This window comes from Desmodus rotundus, chromosome 1 (genome assembly GCF_022682495.2).
Source record: "Desmodus rotundus isolate HL8 chromosome 1, HLdesRot8A.1, whole genome shotgun sequence".
NCBI lineage: Eukaryota > Metazoa > Chordata > Mammalia > Chiroptera > Phyllostomidae > Desmodus > Desmodus rotundus.
Window position 1 is genome coordinate 154,397,380 of NC_071387.1, and position 23,955 is coordinate 154,421,334.

The 23,955-nt window shown below is 34.6% G+C and overlaps 1 protein-coding gene across 1 annotated transcript in view; it reads right to left on the bottom strand.

The window, feature by feature from the left end:
- The window catches only part of ADGRV1 (adhesion G protein-coupled receptor V1), a 489,468-nt gene that overhangs the window by 417,981 nt on the left and 47,532 nt on the right, over positions 1-23,955 (bottom strand). The window contains exons 4-12 of the mRNA XM_045197863.2: positions 23,064-23,159; positions 20,249-20,353; positions 18,110-18,223; positions 15,587-16,152; positions 14,956-15,226; positions 14,242-14,571; positions 6,980-7,156; positions 4,687-4,910; positions 14-140 (exon numbers count right to left, since the gene is read on the bottom strand). Of these exons, the coding sequence (XP_045053798.2) occupies positions 14-140; positions 4,687-4,910; positions 6,980-7,156; positions 14,242-14,571; positions 14,956-15,226; positions 15,587-16,152; positions 18,110-18,223; positions 20,249-20,353; positions 23,064-23,159 (2,010 nt within the window). The remainder of the gene's footprint in view (positions 1-13; positions 141-4,686; positions 4,911-6,979; positions 7,157-14,241; positions 14,572-14,955; positions 15,227-15,586; positions 16,153-18,109; positions 18,224-20,248; positions 20,354-23,063; positions 23,160-23,955) is intronic.

Below are 23,955 nucleotides of genomic sequence, written 5' to 3' on the forward strand. Positions count from 1 at the left end.
TCTTTCAACTTACTTTTATAATATAGGGTCCTCTAGAAGCAGGAGAAAATTCAAAAATTCCCCCAGGATCATCATTTTCCAAAATAATAAGGTCACGGCTGGTATATCCAGATTTCAGCACTTCATTTTCCACACTGACCCTGAAGAAGTCAGAGGGGAAAAAGATACCCGCTACCTATAGTATTACTTCTGAATTTTAAAGGGTTCTAAGGTAATATTTACAATACTTTCAGATAATGAATAGAAAGGTTATTAGGAGTTTAAACAACTTAAATTGAACTTAAGCATATTAAAATCACTTAAGAGAAAAACAGTTTTACTCATAACATTTTTTATGGGAAAACTTCTGTTTCTGAATTTATTATATCCTTTATATTTGACTGAAACCAAACACTGCATATGTACGCTAAGAATATAGTAACCAAAGGCTGTAAATATATTGTAGTCTCATTACATACCAAATTTACAGATTTCTTTCTGGTTTTAGAAAAACTAATTTGTAAGATTAAAAATATATTTAACTAAAATTGTTTTAATTTTACATACACTTGAATTTCTTTTAAAATTCATTACCTAAGATTATACTAACTGAATAAAAGTTGAGTAACTGTGAATGCATGAATCAAAAAGGGAAAATATTTTCCCTTTTTGTGATTATATTTTAGAAATCTTCTTTGACCTTTTAGTTTCTATTCACCTCAATTTTAATCTCATGCATTAAATGTAGTCCATATAAAAATGGAATCAAATGGATCTTATATGCATCACATGTTACAACAATTCCTATACATATCTCAAAAGAACATATTAAAACAGATGTTTTTTATTTCTGGTTTTTATGTTCAGTGTATAATTAGAATGATCAAAGGGACTGAGACTACAAGGCTCTGTGAGTTTAAAAGCCTGCATGCTCTTTGAGAATTCTCAGTCCTGCAAGCTGCTCTAAACCTTTCCAAATGTCACTTTCTATTGAACCAAAAAGTACTCTTGAACAGACCTCAGGATCACAATGAAGCCACAATTAATATGTAGAAAGTATGGCTCACTTCCTATGTAATAGAGAATCTGAATTCACATCCTTCCCTTGCTTTTGGAAACTTGACAACCAATACCTAGCATACTAGTGGCCACAGAAGGGATCAGCCCAAATAATAGGACAGTTATGTGTTATATTGTTAATGCAGTCATATGATTTTCATAGCACATTTTCCCATATTTCATTCACATCAATATTTTTATTAATTAAAATTTCTTTAATTTTAATTAATAAATTAGGAGACAGGAAAACAGGATCACAATACAAAATATAAAAACCCATTTGGAACATTACACAAAAATGTTTTTTAACTTTTTAAAAATATGCTACTCTTAGGTAAAAAGCAAATTTTTTTAAAGTTCTTTATACAGCTGAGAAAATATAGGCAGAAACTACTTGGATGCAAACCAATGGAAGAGATGAAAAGTTTTGATTATAAATTCTCCATTAAACAAACTACAGGATTCATAAAGATGTTAAGTGAGAATTTCACAAACACAGCACATTAATTTCTTCCTACACTATGTGTAAACTATAAGGAAAGTTAAAAATTTTAATTCCTCATATGTAAATATATTGTCAAACTTTTTATCAGATTATCTTAAATGCATTCATAATCTAAAACTCAGAGGAAAAGACTTCCTGTAAGCTCCCCTTACTAAGAAATGACAGTACACACAAAGCATGCACAGGCAGGTGGACAAGCAGAATTTCTCAAGACCTGTGGTCATGCACAACAGCAGCTGTATCCATAACAATGGCTTGCAAAGCAAAATGTTCAATCACAAATACCAGGCATTATCTTGTACACTTACCCAAAATACACGACAAACCTTTCAGTTTCTACTCTGTCAACACATAAAAAAGCGTGGGAAGGTGGGCAGAGGAAAAAGGAGACAGACATCATTTGCCAAAATCTCACTAATATTGCTAGAAACTTAGAATGGCAAGGTAAAAATAAAGTTAAAGAAAGCCTTTCTTCTTTTTCCCCCGTGAGCTAGTAATATGCACTTTATGGGAACTCTGCACACTGATTCTTTGTTATTGACAAATGCTAGGGGTTGACAAGGGGTTTGGCAGTTCCCACTTAGGGAAGATGACCCCATGGCCAGCCAGCATGCAGGACCCATTGAAGACATTCCTTTCCAGGCCTGCTCCAAGGCGCTGGGGCCTGCCAAGCACTGTGCATGCTTACAAACCGCAGCAGCTGAGCAAATTTCATTCAGCCCAGCTTATAATTGCTTAGCAGCTTTAATTAGGTTTTAAAAAAATAAAACCCTCCATCCTCAGATCTAAAGCCAGTTGTGCTTGGAAAAAAAAGACAACTCTATAAGCAGAGAAAAATATAGCTCTCATCATTTACAAGAAGCCATATCATTATATCATTTAACTGTGACAAATATTACTTAAATATAACTTTATATCAGGAAATCTAAACACTTTTCCAAATCCCCAATGTAGTACATTTTCAGATAGCATTGAAAAACACATGTCAAAATATACAGACCTATTGCCTCACTTTTAAAGTCAAATGACACTATAAATAAGGGGTTATATAGCACATATATCAAAATAAAGAAAATAAATTGGCATAAAATTGGTTGTTGATCTGGTGAAAAGTAAACAATAAAATATTTTTTACTGGTATGGTATTAAAATCATTATAAATCATTCAATACCAGGAAAATTTTTATCTACAGGTTAAATACAGAAAATTTGCATTTAAATTTCTCATTAAAACTATAGACTGTAAATACTATTGTATTATTTTTTTGTTGCAACATTATATTGTAACTTACTGTAATCACACTTACTAGCATTCATTCATTCATTCTAGTCTTTTAAAATTTGCAAACCTGAGATGGAAATTTTGATAAAATATATTATTTCAAATCACATATTTTATTCTTACATTTATTTAATGAAATACAAATATGTCTTGGACACTTATATGTATTAGCTCATTCTTGTTCATGCACAATTGAGATAATACAAGTATGCATTAGTTACTATTTGAATTAAAACATTTTAATATGAATTTGAACAAATGTCCTCTATTTCAAAAGAGAGAAGCACAGTGATTTCTGAAACTCTCTACCCCACTATTTGTATTTCCTTGTGCACTGTTTTTTACCCATAGAAAAGAAAGAGAAAAAAACTTAAAAATTATATTTAATTAATTTCAAAAGTTTATAGGATAAGGTTAAAAATGACTTGTGGAAGAATATAAAGAATAGCCACTATGAACTTGTAGAGGTAAAATTTAAATTATTTTTCAAACATTTACTCCAGAGCAGAAACTCTCAGCTGAATTCACAAGTTTCTATGGATTGCTATGTTTTTGATTTATAATTGAGGTTCATTTTTCTTTAGCTTTTTTTTTAAAGATTGTCCATTGCTTTAGTAAGTACTCAAAACCAGCTTACAGAAAAAAGCATATAAGTAAAAAGAAATCATGATTTTCAGTTTACATTTCACTATTTTTTTCATAAGAAATATCTTTCCTTAAGATTTAAGTAAAATATGTTAAAACCACAAGTCATTTAGATGGTGTATTTTGTATTTATTTTGTTTTGTTTGTTTTGTTCTCGTTGTTTTGTTTTACTTTTTAAAGTAAGCATAATATGGTTGCGAAAGCAAACCAAATGAACAGCAGACATTGAATCAGTATGTTCCCTACATTCTGTATTTTTCTTTCTGATAAAAAACCAAATACTTATCAGGTTTATGAAATATGTTTACACAAAACACCCTCAAAGAAAAACCTCTAAGAGGCTGCAGGAAAGTATAGAGAGGATCAGGGGTCACATAAAATAATTACTACTGTAATCTTGATCAATATAGTATATAAAGTAATGCCTATTAAATTTACCTGTAAATGTTACTGCTTTAAAAATATTAACTTTTCAAAGCCCTCAAGTCACATTAACTTTAATATGTTAACTTTCATACAAAGAGAACTGCAGTAAATAAACTTCTTTTTGACTTCTTTTAATAACTACCATCAATTAAACACAGTTTTTTTCATTGTTGGAAAGGTTTTCTGAATTCCTGAAAAATATCTCTATGATGACTGTGATCTTTTCTTAATATAAACTACCCACAGAGAAATGTTAAGTGAACCCTTATTATTAAGGAAAAATAACCCTTAAACTTGTATTATTTTTGATTCTCTGGAATACAAGTATTATTTAAGATTTAAATTCCATGAAAAAAAAAGAATTTCATTATATGAAGATTAACAGTTTCTTTTAACTCACTCAAAAGAGCTCTAATCCTATCCCCTGTTGAAAACGAAAGCAGCAGGGCTGTTTGTTTAACCGAATATTTTAGATTTGTTGCTGCCTATTTTTTAATACAACAACATATTAGCTGTGCTTAAGATTTATCTTAAACTTTCTATTAATTCTCTCTGAAATCTTTCTTCACGATAAATAGCAGGGTAAAAGTTCACAGTATCAAAACATTTACAGTCTAACCAGAGGCCACCAACAAACAATGGAATAGTCAGAGATCCAGCAGAACATTCTCTCTTAGGTTTTTCTTTTTACTTTATATGGAGTAAAGAATTAAAACAAAAAACAAAATTATTTCTGAGTATTCAAAAATGTAAATATCACTAAGCAATCAATACCTAAATGGGTCATTACCTGTCTAGGGAAAGTGTCACCGTCTCATTCATTTCCGGTACATCATCAGCCTTGACAGTGATGTTGATCGTTGTGTCACTTTGCCCAGATAAAAATACAACAGAGCCATTAAAGGGACCTATATCGTCCAGGGTCACTGCTTTTGAATTAAAGCCAGAGGGCTTCAAACTCCAATAGACAGTAGCCTGGCCATCAGTTCCATCCCGATGTAAGGGAATGTATACCTTATAAAAACAAAACAATTACTTACATAGTCACAAATTATGTAAGCTTTTCAGTGATTATGTTCACTTGTTATTATGTGAATATTTGTATTATTCTGCATGGAAAAGTGAACCATTAAATAACATTTAAAACATTTGCACAAGCCTTTTTTTATGTTGAAAATAATTTGATAGAATTATATTTATTAGTTTTTGTTAATCAAATTATTAACAAAATTGCCCCCACCAAAAAATATGTCTAACTAGGGGTAGCTTAACAAAAAGACAAATATTTAAGAAACAGAGTGATAAAAAATAGAACAATTTGGGTGAAGAGTAAATTTCCATCTGAGGTGCTCTAAAAAAAATGAATTAATGTAATGTCACAACATAAACAAAAATAAATCTTTTTCATTACAATGGGAAAAATATATGTTATGTAAAATGCATCCTAAAGTGATAAGGGGCAATATAAGAAAACAATAATATAAGTAACAATAAGAAATATTCCTAACCAATATAATAATATTGCAGCACAATATAATGCAGTACAAACAAAATCAGATTTTCAAATCATGGCTCTGGATTACTTGGGCAAGTCACTTAACTTTTCTGACCTCAATTTTCACATGGGAAATGAAGTTAGTGGTTCCCTGTTTGGCAAGTTTGTAGTGAGGATTAGAGTACCTCTCCACAGTAGGAGCTAAATAAATGGAAGCTATTAAAATAATTCTGAAATGAATTGTGCCTGGTAGTTTATTTAAGTGTAGTACACATTAAATATATGTAATAAAAGGACACTGTAGATCATGAAGAAGTTCAATATATAGTAAACAAATACTTAACTGTAAATACAGTATTCTTTGTAAACTCCTAAATAAGGTACCCTCTTTGCTTTTTGCCCTTTAATACCGCCCACCTTGGAAAAAAAGAAAAAAGGAAGAGATTTTCCTCACTAAAAATTCTGCTAATCTGGCTAGCAGTGGTCAGGGCTGGAGGCTAGAGAGCAAAGATTCTTAGGGAAGACAGAAAGTGTAACAGAGGGCTGCACCCTTAAAGCACCAGAGGGAGTGGGCGTGGTCCAGGCTGTAGAGGGGACAAAGAGAACAAAGGGAAACTCGCTTTTTTTGCTGTTTCCCAGGAGGGGAGGAATGAAAGGTCATGGAGCCCAAAACTTTCCCCAAAAGCTAATTTCCCCTCAGGACAAAAATATAAAGTGGTAAATTTACAGCTTTATAAGACAAATGAATAAAAACAAAGCACACTAAGAGCAAGCTAAATCTTTTTTAGTTGTTTTTTTTTTTTTACTTTTTAAAAAGAAAAATATAAAAAAGCAAAACCATCTTGAAAATGGAACTTCTCTGCTAATATACAGAATCAAATGTATAAACAAAGAAAGTCATAGCCACCATATTCTAACATGAGGCTTTGATATCATAACTGCTTTCCTCATTCCTGATCTGAACCTCAAACCAGTTTAAATCATATGCAAGTGTGAGAGACTTGGATAGGGTCTTAGAGACAGGCTATGATTCAGGGAATGCTAGGGATGAAGGTCACTAGGTAGATGGTGAGAAAATTCAACCAGAGTAGGGGTTGCAGGGAGGGTGCTATATATATGTGAACATGCTTTTATGTCGGGGTGGGGTGGAGGTGTATGCAATAATTTCCCCACATATACATATAATACAGAATTCCTAAGATTAGGCATTCGACAACCTTACCACCATCACCTCCACTACCAAGCATAGTGTCCCAGGCCTGTGGTATACATGACTTGCCCCTCCCCCAAAATTATGTTTAGGCTATCACTCTATCAAATGTCATAGCATTACCCAAAAGCAGCCAGATCAAAATATATTATTTTTGCTGTGAGCAAATGCTAATTTTAGTTTATCAAATATGGCAAAAGATGATGAAAAATCACACATTCATCAGTTACTTATTTCAAATTAGATATTGAAAGCTGGCTGTAAATGGTGGAGCTTTTCACTATCTGTTAACTCTATATACTAACCCTATAAAAAAATTAGTGTCTGTACGTTATCTCAAACTCATTAGGCCCCATTGATAAGAGATAGACTACTTACCACCTCAGCAGCAGAATCTTCTGGTTCATGTAAAATGATCGGAAGATTGCTAATAAAGCCAATTTCTCCATTTGCAATGTCTGGAGTAACCACTAAAGAAATATTTCGGATTTCCCCAAATCTAGGACTGATAGGTGGGATTGGGGGATTTATGTTCACCAACTCCACTGTTTCCAACTATGATAAACAAACAAGACAAAACAAAAAATGGAAAAGAACAGAAAATTTTTTTCAATGTCTTAATTGCAAGGGCAACAAAGTAAATATGGATAAAGGCCATGAATCAATAACTTAGCAACTTCATTTTCTTCCTTGTTCATTCTCCGTCCTGTTTCAATGTCCTGCACTGGTTTCCTGAGCTCCTTCTGCCCTCAGTTATTATTATTTCCCAGGGATCTATCTAAAACCCTTATCTTATAATTTATACCCTCTCCCTAATAATTTCTGGATAGCTCCTTCAAATATCAAAAACTTTATAACCAACTGCCATTAAATATGGCATAAATGTCACATAAAAACTTTGCAGATAAAATATCCAAAATCAAAACCACTCTCTCTGTTTCATGTCTCCTCACCATTACCATCACCAGCGCTGCCATCTGCTTTTCCTCCTTGTTACCTGTACCCAACCACCTTGTCGCCAAGTACCAGAGAGTTGTCCACATCTCTTTCCTCTCTTCTGCTGGTCCACACCTCTACTCAGTCACCCAGACCCCTTCTCTAGCAAAGAATATTCACTCTCAGAAGACCATTCAAACTCCAAGTATGACTTAACATACTTTATGTTTAAAGAAATGCAACACATGTATAACATGTAGTGTCCCTGTTCATTAGTGACATGACCACCAGAGTAACTTCTATGGTGTCCTCCTCACCCAGAATGGCCTCCCTTCATTGTTTCACAAGTCCAAAGTGTACCCACTCTTAGAGAACAACTACATTTCCCTCTCTCCCATGAAGATTTCCTTGGGTTCTCTAGCCTTTATTCTATTTCTTTCTAAACTTCTATTGCTATTCTCACTAAACTCAGACTTCATTCTAATTCCATTATTGCTTGCTTATCATCATTATGGGTGTTCCAGACTTTCACTTCCCAAAAAGACTGTAGAGTCCTTGTGGGTCTATGTCCGTCTCAGCCTTGTCGCAGTATACGGTAGAGCCTTGAAACACAACAGCTACACAATAAATATCTGCTGATTGATCTCAACACAAACGGAGCTCCGTGGGAACCCTGATCTACCACAAACTTTCAACATCTTAATATTCTAACTTTTCAAAACCCAACTTATCAATACTTGAGTATAGAAATAAACATTACAAAACTGCAAAAAGCATGGACATTTTAAGTTAAAAAGCAATTTTGAACATAAAACATGATGAATCTCCTACTCTAGACCTCTCTGTTAGGCTCTATAATGTGGAAATGACTTTGACTTAAGTTGGTTTTCCACAAGTGGACTAAACTGGCACTGATCCCACCCATACTCTCACAATCTTTGATGAGCAACATACATTTTAAAAGGGCAAAAATAAATGTTTTTTTAAAATGTTGCACACTTTGTTTTGAAAATCATATAGAAAAATATAAAGGGACTGAGCAGAAAGGAAAAAGGACTTGTGGACATGGACAGCAGTGTGGTGATTGCTGGGGGAGGGGGATATGAGGAGGCTAAATGGTAATGGAAAAAATACAAGAAACATTAAATTAAAAAATTTTAAATAAATAAAATAAAGATATTTAAAATTCTCATATTTGGTAAAAATTCATTTGAGTCCAAGAGAAAAATTAGACTGGCAAATTTTGTCAAATATTGGTATACAGACTAAGTAAAATAAAACACGTGATTCGCCCTGGCTGGTGTGGCTCAGTGGATTGAGTGCTGGCCTGAGAACCAAAGGGTCACTGGTTCAATTCTCAGTCAGGGCACATGCCTGGGTTGTGGGCCAGGCCACCAGTTGGTGGTGGTTGAGAGGCAACTACACATTGATGTTTCTCTTCCTCTCTTTCTCCCTCCCTTCCCCTCTCTCTAAAAATAAATAAATAAAATCTTTTAAAAAATGTGATTTTTTAGTATCTTGCATTTGCTTTATAAAGTAAATAAAATATGAAGATAACTAATTAAAAACACATAGGCATAAATACCACTTCCTACAAAAAAGGAATATATATATATATATATATATACCCATATACATATACATTTACCTTTTAAAATAGCACAAAGAATAAGCAAATAAAATGTGTGTATTTGAATGGCATATTAACATAAAGTGTGCATTGTTTGGAGGCAAAAAAAAGTTTATAAAATACACTGGTCATGTGTAAGCACGTGTTGTGAATGAACATTCTCATTTCTGTGTATTTACAAAGCACTAAACTGATAAAACTGTTTAAAACACCAAGAGAAAAACTCAATATAATTTTATTTCAAAACTTTCTTGAAAAAAGGAAGAAAATAAGTCATAACTTACATATGTTTTGATTATCAAGAGTTACAGAATTAATTCTAAGTATTGTTTTGAAAAATACAGGGTGGGGGAAGGTAGGTTGACAGTTGTGAGCATGTGAACATAGCATTTATTCTTGGACTGTTATTAATTATTGTGTTATTTTCCATATAAACAGCTGTAAACCTACTTTTTCCCCACCCTGCATAAAGAAAGAAGGTGTAGAAGGCTATGAAGTGAACTGATCAAAAGGAAAATGCAGATTTTACATAGCTTATTTCCTGGTCTCTAAGCCTTTTTGTCTGTGTTCCTTAAGCATCTGCTAAATCAAACTGCTCCATTCATAAAGAGTCGTTCTTTGCTTTCAGACAGTTTGCAACTGGGCAGCACATTAGTAACCCCATGCTTGCCAAAAGTTGTCTCTCAGACTGATCTATTTAGCTGAGAGGGTTACGGAAGAATGAGGAGCTCCTGTCTCAGATTCTCCTTTCTTTAGTTTCATTCAACTTTCCGTGCAGAGTCTGATGCCTCCCATTCTTGAGTTGCTCATCCATTATGTACTACACAAACTCCACAACCTTCTAATTCCAACCCGCCTTCCAGAGCCTACAGCTTTTGTTGAATTTCAAGAAATTCTGTCAATGACTAATAATGCCTTTTTTCCCTACAGTATTAAATTAACTGTCTGCACAATAAGACCTTTGTTTTTTTGTTTTTTGGTTTTTGTTTTACTGAATATACAGAAAGATAAAGAATTCAATTTGGAATTAGTAGTGCAAACAGATTTCTAACCAGGAGTCACCAAAAATTCAGATGTTACGTGCTTCTTCAAGTGTTAGCTTACTTTTCAAGTGTCATCAAAAATAAATTCTGTCGTGTTCCTGTAGAATATTGAAACATAAAATAGCTAGGATACTATCTGACCCACAGAAGGTTCCTAATAAGGTTTTGTTTACATAGGGATTTTATGCAGCTACTTAGATAGAGATATTGAATATTTTTAAAAGACTAAAAGTTTAATAAAAGGTTACTAATATTGTCACCCACAATAAAAAGTGGTAGAGGCAGCATAAGAAATAAGAAAGCTAAAATGGAAATGCTCTCTACAAGTCAAAATCAACATTCCTGCATTATCAGTTTTCAAACACATGTCCCAACACTGCAGCGCCTACAGGAACGCCAGGTTGCCCCGACCTCCCTGAGAAAGCAACTGTGCGAAACCTTCGCTTTGTTTCACTCACTTTAATAAGCTGGTTCTCATATGAGTTGTGATCCATGTAAATGTGCAAAGATACAGAAGGGAGAACTGAATACTGAGATAAAAGAGACACAAAAACCTTAAACATATGCTATGAATTGAATGCTTATGTCCCCTCAGAATGCATATATTGAGACCCTAATTCCCAGTAGCGATGGTATTCACAGCTGAGACCTTTGGGAGGTAGAGGCCTCATGATGAAATTAGTGCCCTTATAAGAAGAGACACCTGCTGGGATTATACCCTAAGAATCCTGAAACACTAATTCAAAAGAACCTATGTGCCCCAATGTTCACAGCAGCATAATTTACAATAGCCAAGTGCTGGAACCAACCTAGGTGCCCATCAGTAAATGAGTGGATCAAAACACTATGGTACATTTATACAATGGAATACCCTGCAGCAGAAAGAAAGAAAGGAGTTCCTACCCTTCATGACAGCATGGATGGAACTGGAGAGCATTATGCTAAGTGAAATAAGCCAGGCAGTAAAAGACAAATACCATATGATCTCACCTTTAACAGGAACCTAATCAACAAAACAAACAAGGAAGCAAAATATAACCAAAGACATTGAAATAAAGAACAAACTGACAGTAACCCCAGGCAGGTGGGGAATAATGGGGGAAAGAAGGGAAAGGTTCATCAAGGAACATGTATAAAGGACCCATGGGCAAAGCCAAAGGGGGAAAGGACTGAGGGTAGGGGGTTGGGGGGTGGGATGGAAGTGGTGGTGGGAAAATGGAGACAACTGTACACGACTAACGATAAAAAAAGAGAGAGAGACACCAAAGAGCTTGTTTCCTCTCTCTCTCTCCACTGTGTGAGGACACAGCAAGAAGACATCAGTCTGCACACAGAAAGAGGGCCCTCGCCAGGACCCCACATGCTGACACCCTGGTCTCGGACTTCCCAGCCTCCAGGATTGTGAGAAATAGATATCTGTATGCATTAAAAGTCTAACTCTAGAAAGGAATAACTTCTGATATTGACAGTGACGAAGAGTTCTCAGCCTTCTACCATGTGTAAATATCATAAATTTGCTACCAGCACATAAAATTTCTTGTACCTTGTATCTGTTCTTGTGTTTTGTAATTTTTGTTACATAAAATTTCTTGTATTATAAGTTTAAAAATAAATGCTAAAATTCCTTGTAAGACAAAAAACAAGTACCTGAATATAAATAAATAAATAATTGAATTAAAAAATTAAGACAAAAGATTTTTTCCCTGAAAATTTGGGCCAAAAATGTGGTTGCACATTATACATGGCAAAATATGGTATATTAATGAGGATGCTGTGAGGACACAGGTAGCAGAGAAGGCAAGAGAGCACAGCAACCAAAAATAAGAAGAAAAAACAAAAACCTCCATTAAATTCTGAAACTCCGCCTGACAAGTTTTCTCCCAAAGATTCTTTAAAACTCCTAAGTTTGGAAATGCTACCCTAAGGGAAAACTGGTGAAATGAGTATATATTTCCATGTATTAATAAAACCACCTTTAAAAAGTTAGTTATGACATATTTTGTATAGGGCCAAACTTAAATTTCATATTAAAATTTCTGAACATATCTTTAAATGTGTTCTGGTAGCAGTAAGCTAGTTGCTCTAACTTCTTGCCAGGGCCATGGGGCTTGGCTACTTGCTCAACCCCAGACCCCCACCATCCAGCTGCCATCTCACAAGAACAGTCTACAGGTCTCACGGGCAACAAACACAACGTAATTAATAACACCGTGTCCTGTTCACCCACCACTCCAAAAGGAGAAACTCGAGGGGCCTCTAAAGAGTGGATTATCCTCATACACAGAAACATGCATCACATCATAATTTCCTCATTTTGAGGAGACAACAAAATAACAACAACAGTAATAATAATAATAAAGATGAAGAGGATGTCCTGTCAGTAACAAAGCCTTTGAAAACACCAGGAAAAGGCCTCCCTCTGGGTAGGCATATGACAAAAAGGTACGCCCCACAAAATACATATATGTATGTCACCCACCAGTCTCTCTGGCAGGAATTCTCAAGAAATGCACAAACAGTACAAGCATGGGCGACAGCTTAAAAAAAAAGACAACAGTCTCAAAATAAAATGGGCCGCCCACCCCACTGAGTGCTCACCAAGGCAGAACATAACCATGTGAAATTTAGAATGCCAAGAAGATATTTTAAAAGGAAATAAAAAGCTTTCAGAGATAAAGAACAAGTTACTGAAGAAGGTAAATTATTTCTTTCCCCTCAAATTTCATATCAGAAACTATACAAGACAAAACTTTCCAAGCTCTGAAGAAATTATTTTAAACTATAAATTGCTACCAAAACAAACTATCTGTAAAAAAAATTTATTTTTTGTTGCTCAAAGACTCAAAAAGTTTACTTTGCACATATATTTTCTGCACATGTATTCAAGGATAGATACACTATAACAAAACTAAAACACAACTTAAGGAAAAGACAAGAGATCAAGAAAATTTAAAAGTTCAGTCAAGAAGGTCCCAGGTAGCATGTGTGAAGCAAGCATGGAAAGCAACATAATGAACTCAATATTCAACATATGTGAGACAGCTGACAGACCTAACATAGTGAGGACGGCATATGAAAAGGAGGCAATTCAAAACCCCAGAGAAAGCTATAAACCACAAAAAAAGCCCAGGTAAAATAATGAAACAAATTTAAATATGACTTGATTCAAAAAATTGGTAAAATATGCTATTTTATTTGATATATATCAGTTGGCAAAAAAACACAGTGACATGAGATTACACTCCTTATCATTCATACTATCTGAATCTGTATTACATTTCTTTATATTACCAAAGTTTGATAAGCACCTTTTTATTGCTTTCTAATTTTCAGAATCAACCAAAACCAAATGTATGGAAAAAAATAACCATATTATCATAAGTGAGCACAAATGTTTTAAACTTTGACAATAAAAATGTTACTAAAAGTTAAGAAATAAAAGAGATAAGATGGAAGAATATGTTCTGAGGTCCTTATTTCTTAAGTAGATGAAAATCCAGAGACCCTACCTATAGTTAATAGGCAAAGAAACAGACTTTTTAGTATATTATTTAAAAGCATCTACAGTGTACAATTTTTCTCATACTGCTTTTTTGTTTCTGAATGCCTTCCCTGCATGTATCCATCATGAAAAACATTTATCCTAGAAATCCCATTCCTGTCATAATTTATCAAATCACTCAAAAGAATAACAGATGTGTGTGTGTGTGTGTGTCTCTTGGTCCTCCCCCATGAACAGTGTGTGAGATACTTCATTATGTCATCCAGTATATTCCGACCTGCATTTCATGTCTGACAATGCTTTTATTATCATGTGACTAAAATTTTAACTTTATAGAACCCTTGTCTTATTTCCTTCTATGCCTTAGGAGCAGAAACAGTCTTTCTTTGGACTCCCTAAGTAACTTATAACAACCAACCATAGAATGCAAACTAAAAATGAGAGCCAAATAATGGTTCATTAACTCTTTCACATAGATAAGTATACTTACAATTAACCGAAGGTTAGATTATTTTAATCATTAAAATACCTGTACTAGGAAGTGGGCCCCATTTTGAAGGAATGCATCATTTCTTATTGGTAATTTTGAAGTGACTTGAGTTTTTTGTTCTGGAAAAATGAGGCTATTTCTCCTGGATATATTTAAGATGCCATCTTTTGCTCTCAAAGGGTCCACAGCTCCAGCAGGAATATAAAGTGCAGAATAAAACATCCTCACATCTCCTTTAGTTCCTCCTAGTCTTGTAAAACTCAAGGATAAATATCGTTCTCCTGGGCTGCTTTCAATCTTCTGATTTTCAATAGGAAAAAATGTTATTAGGCCATAAACATCATCACTATCCTGGATGTAGAACAAAAGCTGCAGATAAAGAAATAAAATATTAAAATGCAGAATTCTTACATCTGAGACTACCAAACTGTTTCTTTTCTAGGCTTGTCTGATTTTTAATATTTACTTATATATTGTATCTAAAACTGATCACTTCTTATATGTACTACAGTAAAAAACGAGTCAAAAACAGTTCTGAAAACCTTCCTAATTTATAGTTTGTAGAATTTTTCAAGAGTGAACTTTTTCATTAACAAAGGGACAACCTTGGGCAAGCAAAGCAGTCATCATTTCCAAAACCAGGGTTCTCCCACCACATCGAAACACACATAAATGGGACTTGTGTGATCAAATTCTTTGGCTCTTCTACTGCACAGAAATACTCACACAAGTAAAGCATAACAAGAGACCTACCTCTGCTGGTTCGCTCACTTCCGCACCTCCTTGTATTGTGTGGGGTAGAATCTGAAGGAGGTAAGCTTCTGCCTCTTCGGGAATGTCATCATTAACGACAGTAAGTGGAATGGAGGCTAACATCTGCCCCTGCGCAAAACGGAGAACTCCAGAACTTGGGCTGATGTCTGCTGTTACGGGTGAGGGATCGCTGCTATTCCGTGTCAGTATCCAGCGTACGGAAATATTCCCATGGGTGCCACCATTTCTAACCACCGTAATATTTTCAAATCTAGAGTGTTTTTAAAAAGAAATATATACAGTCACATAATACACTGCAGTTCCCTGAGATGGACTTGTCCATTGTCAGGCTGGCCATCAGACATTGGTAAAAACAAAAACCAGTAGCATGAAGAACAACTGTTTTTTAATATGAAGGATATGGTATGTTGATATGGCCTAGGAAACTACCATAATAGGAATTCATTTGCATATTTAAATCACTTCCAAAGTAGGAAAGAAAACAGGCAAACCATGGTAGAGGAAATGACACATACTCTCAAGAGTTCAGCATTGTGTCCAATGCCACAAACACTAAATCTCGGAATAATATAATAAAATATTTGTAGCAACAGATTTAAAATAACCATACCTTGATGTGGTATCTTCATCAATTATCACTGTCCTTTCAAACAAGGCACTGTTGAACGAGAGGACTCCATAAGGTTTGTCATTTGGCTTAATGGTGACTTGTACAATAGAAGGGCTTAATAGCACAGCATCTCCCTTTAAGGTATCTTTTAGTAGCATAACATGAAATGATTCAGCAATCTCTGGTATGGTATCATCAACTATTTGAAATTTCAGGTGTGATTCATGAATAAAAGGTGGAAAAACAACAGTTGTGTTTGACTGAAGATCAATAAAGTCTAAATTTTGCTGCGCATGAGCCGTTGAATTCCCAGTTACAATGACATAACTGATTGAAACTTCATATTCATCAGATCCAATCAGATTTCCACTGTCATCTTTCCCACGAACCACTGGAATTATGAGTATGTGGTCTTCCTCGGGTACCAAATAAACACTCTGGATGAATCTCACAGGGCTATCATTTTTCTTAATGATGATTTCAACTGAGCTCCTAGAAGTGTTAATCTCAGCGCCCCCTTCTACACTTTTCAGTTGAATTAAAAATATTTCATCATTTTCTGGTACCTGTCAAAGAAATGTGAACAGTGGTAAAACATCAATAGCTAAAATACCTGCAAAGAAACCAAAGTGCAAAAAGTCACTATGTTTCAATACAATTACATAAAAATAAAAATCTTTAACTAAGGGAGCCTATAGAAAGGCTTGTTTAGTGTCCATTTACTGAAATATTTTCTAAAGGTAAATAATACACTTTAGATAGGGAATGAAAAGTTCGTATGGCAATGGTATGAACAGATAATGATGTATAGGTTTAATGTCTTTCAACCTAGATCAACCTTTAGATAATCATAAAGATTTGACTGTAAAATGAACATATATTCTTACTAGTTTTATCAAGTTGGTAAGGTCAGAAGCACCATTCAAGGTCAAATATTCTAGAAAACTACATTAAGCATAATATATAAATTATCAGTTTTCAACCACATGGTTTATTCTTGTTTCTTTCTAAACAGTTTCCGATTCAAGAATTAAACATATGATACCAATCATATGATTTCCAAAATATACATCATGTGCCTCTGGATAACAAGCTATATGAGTCACTACTAGGGAAAACATTGACATTGCTACAATATATACATAGATAGATATAGATATAGATACCTATGTTAAAACATATATCTATATGTATACATATAGATACAGATATACTGGAAACTGCACAGAAATCCTAGAGATAATCTCCACTGTGCTGTTTGAGCTTTCCTTCACTATAAATTCTAGTTTATGAATAAAAGTGAAAAAATACATCTTTTTACTTCGATCAATGTCAATCAATGTAAGAGGTAAAACTATCTCAAAAATAAAATATGATTTGATTGATGATCCTTTTTCCCTCAACTTTATTGAGGGATAATTGACAAATATATTTAAAGGGTACAATGTGATATCAAATGATTACCAAGATCAAGATCATAAGCACACCCATCACTTGACACATTTACTTGTGTGTGTGTGTGTATGTGTGTGGTAAGAACACTTAAGATCTACTCTCAGCAACTTTCAAGTACACAATACCATAATTATTAACTATCGTCACCATGTTGTACATCAGGTCCTTAGATCTTTTACATTTATAAGTAAAATGTATAATTAATCATTGACCCAAATTATAACATTTTCACCATTCTAGGTTCTAAAACCAGAAGGTTTTTGTTAGCTTCCAGAACCAGACAAACTAGTTATCACTGCTACTTAATATTTCATTTGTTCCATGAGAAACACTCTTTTCTAATAATGTCTTCTAACTTTTTTCCTTCTCTTGGCACTTGTTGTGATTGGGTTTCATATTTTTTTTTTGTAGAAAGGTAGACAAATGATTGTAAATTTCCAGCTACTCCTCTTACCCCTGGCAATACTAAGATATTTTTTAGTTAAAAGTCATGTTTTCTCTTGTTTAGCTCGTGAGGGATATACTCGCACATTATTGTTCAAATTTATTCTTTCCTTAACAGACATATCATCTCATCACTTGGTACCTTCAATGTCAAATGTAAAAATAAACAAAGCCTTTCTATGAGTGTGAACATTTAAAATATCCAACAAAAAAATATCAATCACAGTAAAAAATTTATTTGCCTTTATAGCAAAATATTTTTACTGGGTAAATAGTACTATACTTGCTCAAAACTGAAGTCACTAACCAAAAGCAATCATTAGCTTTTACAAAATGCTTAGATTTTTGTACTACGTGCGGTTGACAATTACGTTCAGGTTCATCAGCCTTTAGATCTACAACTTAATATGAATATGTGAATTAATAAGGCAAATATTAACAAGATATATCCCAAATTGCTATTTATATCTAAAATATGACTGGCCCAATATACTAACTTCAAGGACTGTGTTCTTGAATAATTGCAAACGCTGAATACAACCTAATCTTTGACACGAGATTCTCTGATATGTCTGCAGTACAGACAGAATCCCTGTCCCATCTAAGCATTTCACGTTATCCCACCTCATCATCAAGTACTGTCAAGTTATAAACTACTGTCGCTCTGCCAGGGGGAAAGGTGATGTTGCCTTTAACTGGACTCAAGTCTTCTTCCGGTGGATTTGGGCCACCCTCTATCTGCAAAGAAATACATATAAAACATTTCATAAGCATAAAAAAGCATTATTGTGATGTCAGCTGACAAAAATCTGAAGTTTACTTAAAAATGTTTTACGAGGGCACTGGCTGGGCTGCTAGGTTGGTTGGAGCGTCGTCCCATGCACTAAACAGTTTGCAGGTTTGATTCCCAGTCAGGGCACACACCTAGGTTGTGGGTTTGATCCCCAGATGGGGCGTGTATGGGAGGCAACAGATAGATGTTTCTCTCTCTCATCAATGCCTGTGTCTCTGTCTCTCTTTCTGTCTCTCTGTCTCTCTCCCCCACTTCCTCTCTAAAAATCAATTAACATATCCTTAGATGAGGATTAAAAAAAATGTTTTGCAGGAATTATACTAACCTATATGCAAGTTTGCCCTTCCAATTAACAGTCAAGGCCTATAATTATAGATCTTGGCTATAATAACGTTAAACTACATGGTTTCTAAAAGCTTTCCATTTTATCTCAACCATTGTATTAAATCTGAGGAAAAAAACAAATATTTTTCTTGAGAGGAAAGTATTCAAATTAGTAAATTTTCTTAAGTAATGGGATCAAATAGCAGTTCCACCATGGCCTGTGCAAGGTATATAACCACTTTATGCAGTATTTTCCTCATCTTTGAAGAGCATAATAAAATAACAGGCTACGTGTGAGGATTTAGTAAAATCATTTTTTGAAAAGTATTAAGTACTTTGTGCCTGGGGCCTCTTTTAGGTACTAAGAACACAGCAGTGAACAAGGCAAACTCCCTACCCACCAGGACCTTACATTTAATGAAAATGAACAAATAATAAATAAATACATGTGTCACATGAAGATAAGTATCATGGAGTAAAAATTTTAAAAGGATGAGAGAGACTTAGTGCTGGGAAGAGATTCTACTTATATGCAGTGAAAAGAGCATCAGAGGAAAGTACTAGAATAGTATATGGAAATATTGAATGCTGTATTTCAGCAGAAAAAACCTCAAGATCCAATAAAATAATTTCAGACATCCACAGCGAAGTTGAAAACACTATAACTGATGATGGCTTATCCTTTCTGCATTCAATTTTAAAAAATTTTCCCATATTATCAGAAAAAATTCAGAAGTGTATTTATTATCTAAGTGCATATTCCTAAGCACTTAAAATACTGCCTCAGTTCCTGTGTTGAACTTGAAAGACTACTGCATATTTAATTAGCATTCACTATATTTTTCATGCTTTACTGCCTTATGGCAATTTATTTCTTATGTAATTAATATAACCACCTTGTGATGTAGGGCCCCATGAGCACGAGTAAACTTTTCTATGCTTCAGTAGAATTCTGTTATGTAAATCCAATTATCTATTTTATTCATATTATAATAAATAGTTAAGATATAAACTGGTACCAGGACTTTCTAATGTTTTAATGTTTGAAAATAGCATACAATCATATTTTGGATCTTATAAAACACAAAAATTAGTTGGAGGTTTAAATGGAATGGTTACAGCTAGCACCCTAAGAAATACAACTCACCCACAGCCCATCTCATTCACGTCAAATGCTACAATATCTATGGACCTCCACGATGGAGTGTAACTGCTTTTAACACCATCCATTAAGAGTATTTTAAAGAAATGGGGAATGTAAGTGGGGAAGACCACATATGAAATACCTCTGTATAAGCCTAAGTAACCCATGGGCATTCTAAAAATTTATAGTCTTGAAAAGGTTTGCCATTAAGGTTCTATGAATTTTTTAGGATTAACATCATTATTATTCTATTTGGTGGTCTATTATTATTCTGTATCTAAAATGATACATTGTGTTCCCTGTAAGCACAGTGTAGTCAGGTAACAAGGAAAACATTTTTATATTAACCACGACATTTATCAGATAATAAAAGTACTTACTTTTATTTCACATTTACCAAGGGTCATATTTCTTATAAAAAGAACCTTGATTTTTAAAATTGTAGCTATCTGGTAAGAACTCTAACATGTTACTATTTGAAATGACTTCAGAGTAAACATACCTCAAAAGTCACAGTGACCATTCCATAGGTACCTTTTTCTCTGATGAGAGTGAGAGGCACAGACTCATTTCTGCCCCTGGGCTCACTCACTGTGATGGAGAAAGGCTATGGGGAAGAGCAAAGACAATGAATCAGAGGCAGGAGGTGGTACAAACTGTAACCTCAGAAATACGACATTTCCACAGACAAAGAAATCCACATTTAACTCTTAAGGATGTGGTATTTCCCAGAATTAACTGCACCTAATAAAAGCACTTAAAAGGGTTTTTTGTTTGTTTGTTTTAAAAGGAACACAGAATTATTTAAGCAAAAGATGTAGGTTCTTAACCAGATTCTATCATCCACGAGCTGTTCTGCTGAAGAATTTTAAAGGTCATCTAGTTGAAAGATGGCAAGTTCAAATGCTCACAGGGGCCCAGGAGGTCACAGAGATGAGTTACGCCTCCAGACCAGGACAGCTCATTGGAACAACCACTCAGCCTGGCCCCCCACCACCATTTCCTCCCCATTGGTCAGCTCGCCACTGAAAAGCAGACAACTGCTAATGACTTTTTCAGGAAATGATTACTGAGCAAAAGAAAGAGCCAAGACTTCAAATGTTAAATGTGCTGGCTTGGCTGGCTCAAACTCAGCACAGAAGAGGAGGAAGAGGAAAGTGGCTAGGTGCACACTAACTAGGCAGTGAGCCCATCTCTCCAGCAGACACTGAGATGGAGTATTTATAGATGGGGACAGAAATGCCTGTCTTAAAGGGTTATGATGAGGTTTCAAAGAGATAATTTACATCAAGTGCTTATCCTAGTACCTGACACATAGTGAGGGCTCAGTAAATGTTGGTGATTATTATTATTATTATCATCATCATCATCATCATCATCATCATCCATGTTCTCTTTATCATTAATATGATCATGATCCAGGTGGGAGCCAAAGTCAGTCTATTTAGCAACGACTGTGAACTCAACAGTTACTTAGTTCAACTTTATTATGCAGGGCAGCTGCTCAGTCAGAGACCACAATAGTCATGGGCCTGGAACCAAAGCTGGAAACAACAGTCCATTCCCAGAGGCCAGGATGTATAATGTCAAGAATAAAAAGAAAGGTTCTTTTAAACAAGTCAGGATGAGTTTAGGGACAATAAATTGGAAATGAGTGCAGAGAAAAGGCAGTAAGGAGGGAAATTAAGCAAGTAAGGGAGCCTGTTTCATAATTAACTAATAATTCCCCGGCCTTCAAATAAAAATAATTGATTAATTAATTTAATTTCCATAAATGACAATATAATGGATGTTACAAAATGTCTCTTATATTGGCATTACCCACATATCCTTTTAATAAAGATACTGCAGTTATAAAGACCATACTTATCTATAGCCCACCTTGTTCAAAGATAATTTAAGAAAATGACATGCAATACACCAATTGTAGCAGCGATCTAAATTGGAAAATAAATAAAAAGCTGGAAAGCACCACATCATCTTTTAGTAATGATAATTAGTAACATGATTCAAAAAGTCTCCATATCAGGAAGGTTTTGTAGTTCAAAAATGAGTGGCAAACTCCAATTGTATTCGAGATAAATTTTGCTGTATTTTAAAAGCTGGGACCCGTCTTATGTGTTTGTGTCTAAAGATAAGACCCCAGAACATAGGACTGGCCTGGGACACAAGAATTTGGTGATGAGGGAGAAAAAAAAAATAAACTGCTGAGCAAACCTGAGAGGGATGACGTGGAGTTTTAACCTTTAGGAAATACTAATTAATGGGAAAATCTCAGAGTAGGATTGACCACAGATATATTAAGCACTGTAATACCTGCTATTTAATTTTAAATGTACTATAGGTTTTCTCAGTTTTCTTTCATTATTTTTTTCTCCTTTCAGAGTCACATCAAACATTCAGACAATGCTTCTTTAAGTGGCAGTTGAAGAACCCTAGCGAAAGGAACCGGGTTACCACATCTGCTACAGACCAAATGTGTTTGCACTGCCCCTCACCCTCCGGCCCCAGTTCCTGTGTTGAAACCCTAACCTGCGATGTGATGATATTAAGAGGTAGGGCCTTTGGGAGGTGATTATATCATGAGGGCTTTGCCCTCAGGAATGGGATTAGTGTCCTTACAAAAGACACTCCACAAAGCTCCCTGACCCCCACTGCCACGTGAGAACACAGCAAAAACACAGCTGTCTAGGAACCAGGAAGTGGACCTTCACCAGACACTGAATCTGCTGATACCCTGATCTTGGACTTCTCAGCCTCCAGAACTATGAGAAATAAATTTCTGTTGTTTTTAAGCACCCCAGGCTAGGGTAATTCGTTATAACAGATTGAACCAACTAAGATAACCTCTGAGTTAGAGACCACCCAAGGAGGTAACAAACGAGTCAGATGGAATGATCAACAGAAAAGATTAGGATAAGAGGTGACCATGATCATACAGGCCTCGTCAATTCAAAGAAACCTTTCAGAACAAAAGGATGGTCTATAGAATGTGGACTATGGACGGAGTTAGAGCAAATTTTATTCAAGTATTAAAAGAGTTGCCCCGGCTGGGCAGCTCAGTTGGTTAGAGCATCCCTAATACGGGAAGGCTCTGGGTTTAATCCCTGGTCGGGGCACAAACGAGAATCAACCAATGAATGCATAAATAAGTGCAATAACAAACTGAAGTTCCTCTCTCTCTCTCCCTTCCTCTCTATAAAATCAATAAATTAAAATTTTTTTTACAGACAATGATATTAGGTAACATCATGACAAGTAATCAGAAAATTAAACTATTATCTCACGACCACAAGATTAATCAAATCATAGCATACCATATTAAATGAAATAACTCCAAATGCATTGTCATTTGATAAAATTGTCACAGTAACAGTCCTTGGCCATCCAAGCTTTACATTTGCTGAAGGTTTCTAAAATAAAATCCCAAAAATAAATTAATAAATTAAAAATAAGAGGAAAAAAATCATTTTAACAGTTTGTTTCTTTAAGTAATTAAGAATATGAATAAAAACACAAGAATACTCTTAATGCACAGATGAAGAAAATACATTCAAACTAAGTCAACATGGTAAAAAAAGAAGTCCCAACAGAATTCTTTAAAAAAGTTTTTGAAATTAAACACCGGTTATTAAAATATAAATTATTATAAGCACTCACTGGCCAGTAATACTATATCTATTATAATTATTCTAATGTTATTACTATTATGACAGAGAATAAAGTAAGCAGTATAAAATGTATTCATACATGATTCTCCCATTTTTAATTATTTGAGCTAACTCCATACTGTTGTCCACAGTGGCTGCATCAGTCTGCATTCCCACCAACAGTGCATGAGGGTTCTCCTTTCTCCACATCCTCATCAGCACTTGTTGTTTGTTGACTTATTGATGTTACTCATTCTGACAGGTCTGAGGTGATATCTCATTGTGGTTTTAATTTGCATTTCTCTGATGATTAGTGACATTGAGCTTCTTTTCACATGTCTATTGGCCATCTCTATGTCCTCCAATTCCAATTCTTGGAATTTATCTGAAGAAACCCGAATCACTAATTTGAAAGTATATATGCACACCTATGTTCATTGTAGTGTTATTTGCAATAGCCAAAATTTGGAAGCAGCCTAAGTGTCCACCAGTAAATGAGTGCATAAAACAACTGTGGTACATTTGTACAATGGAATACTACTCAGCTGTAAAAAAAGAA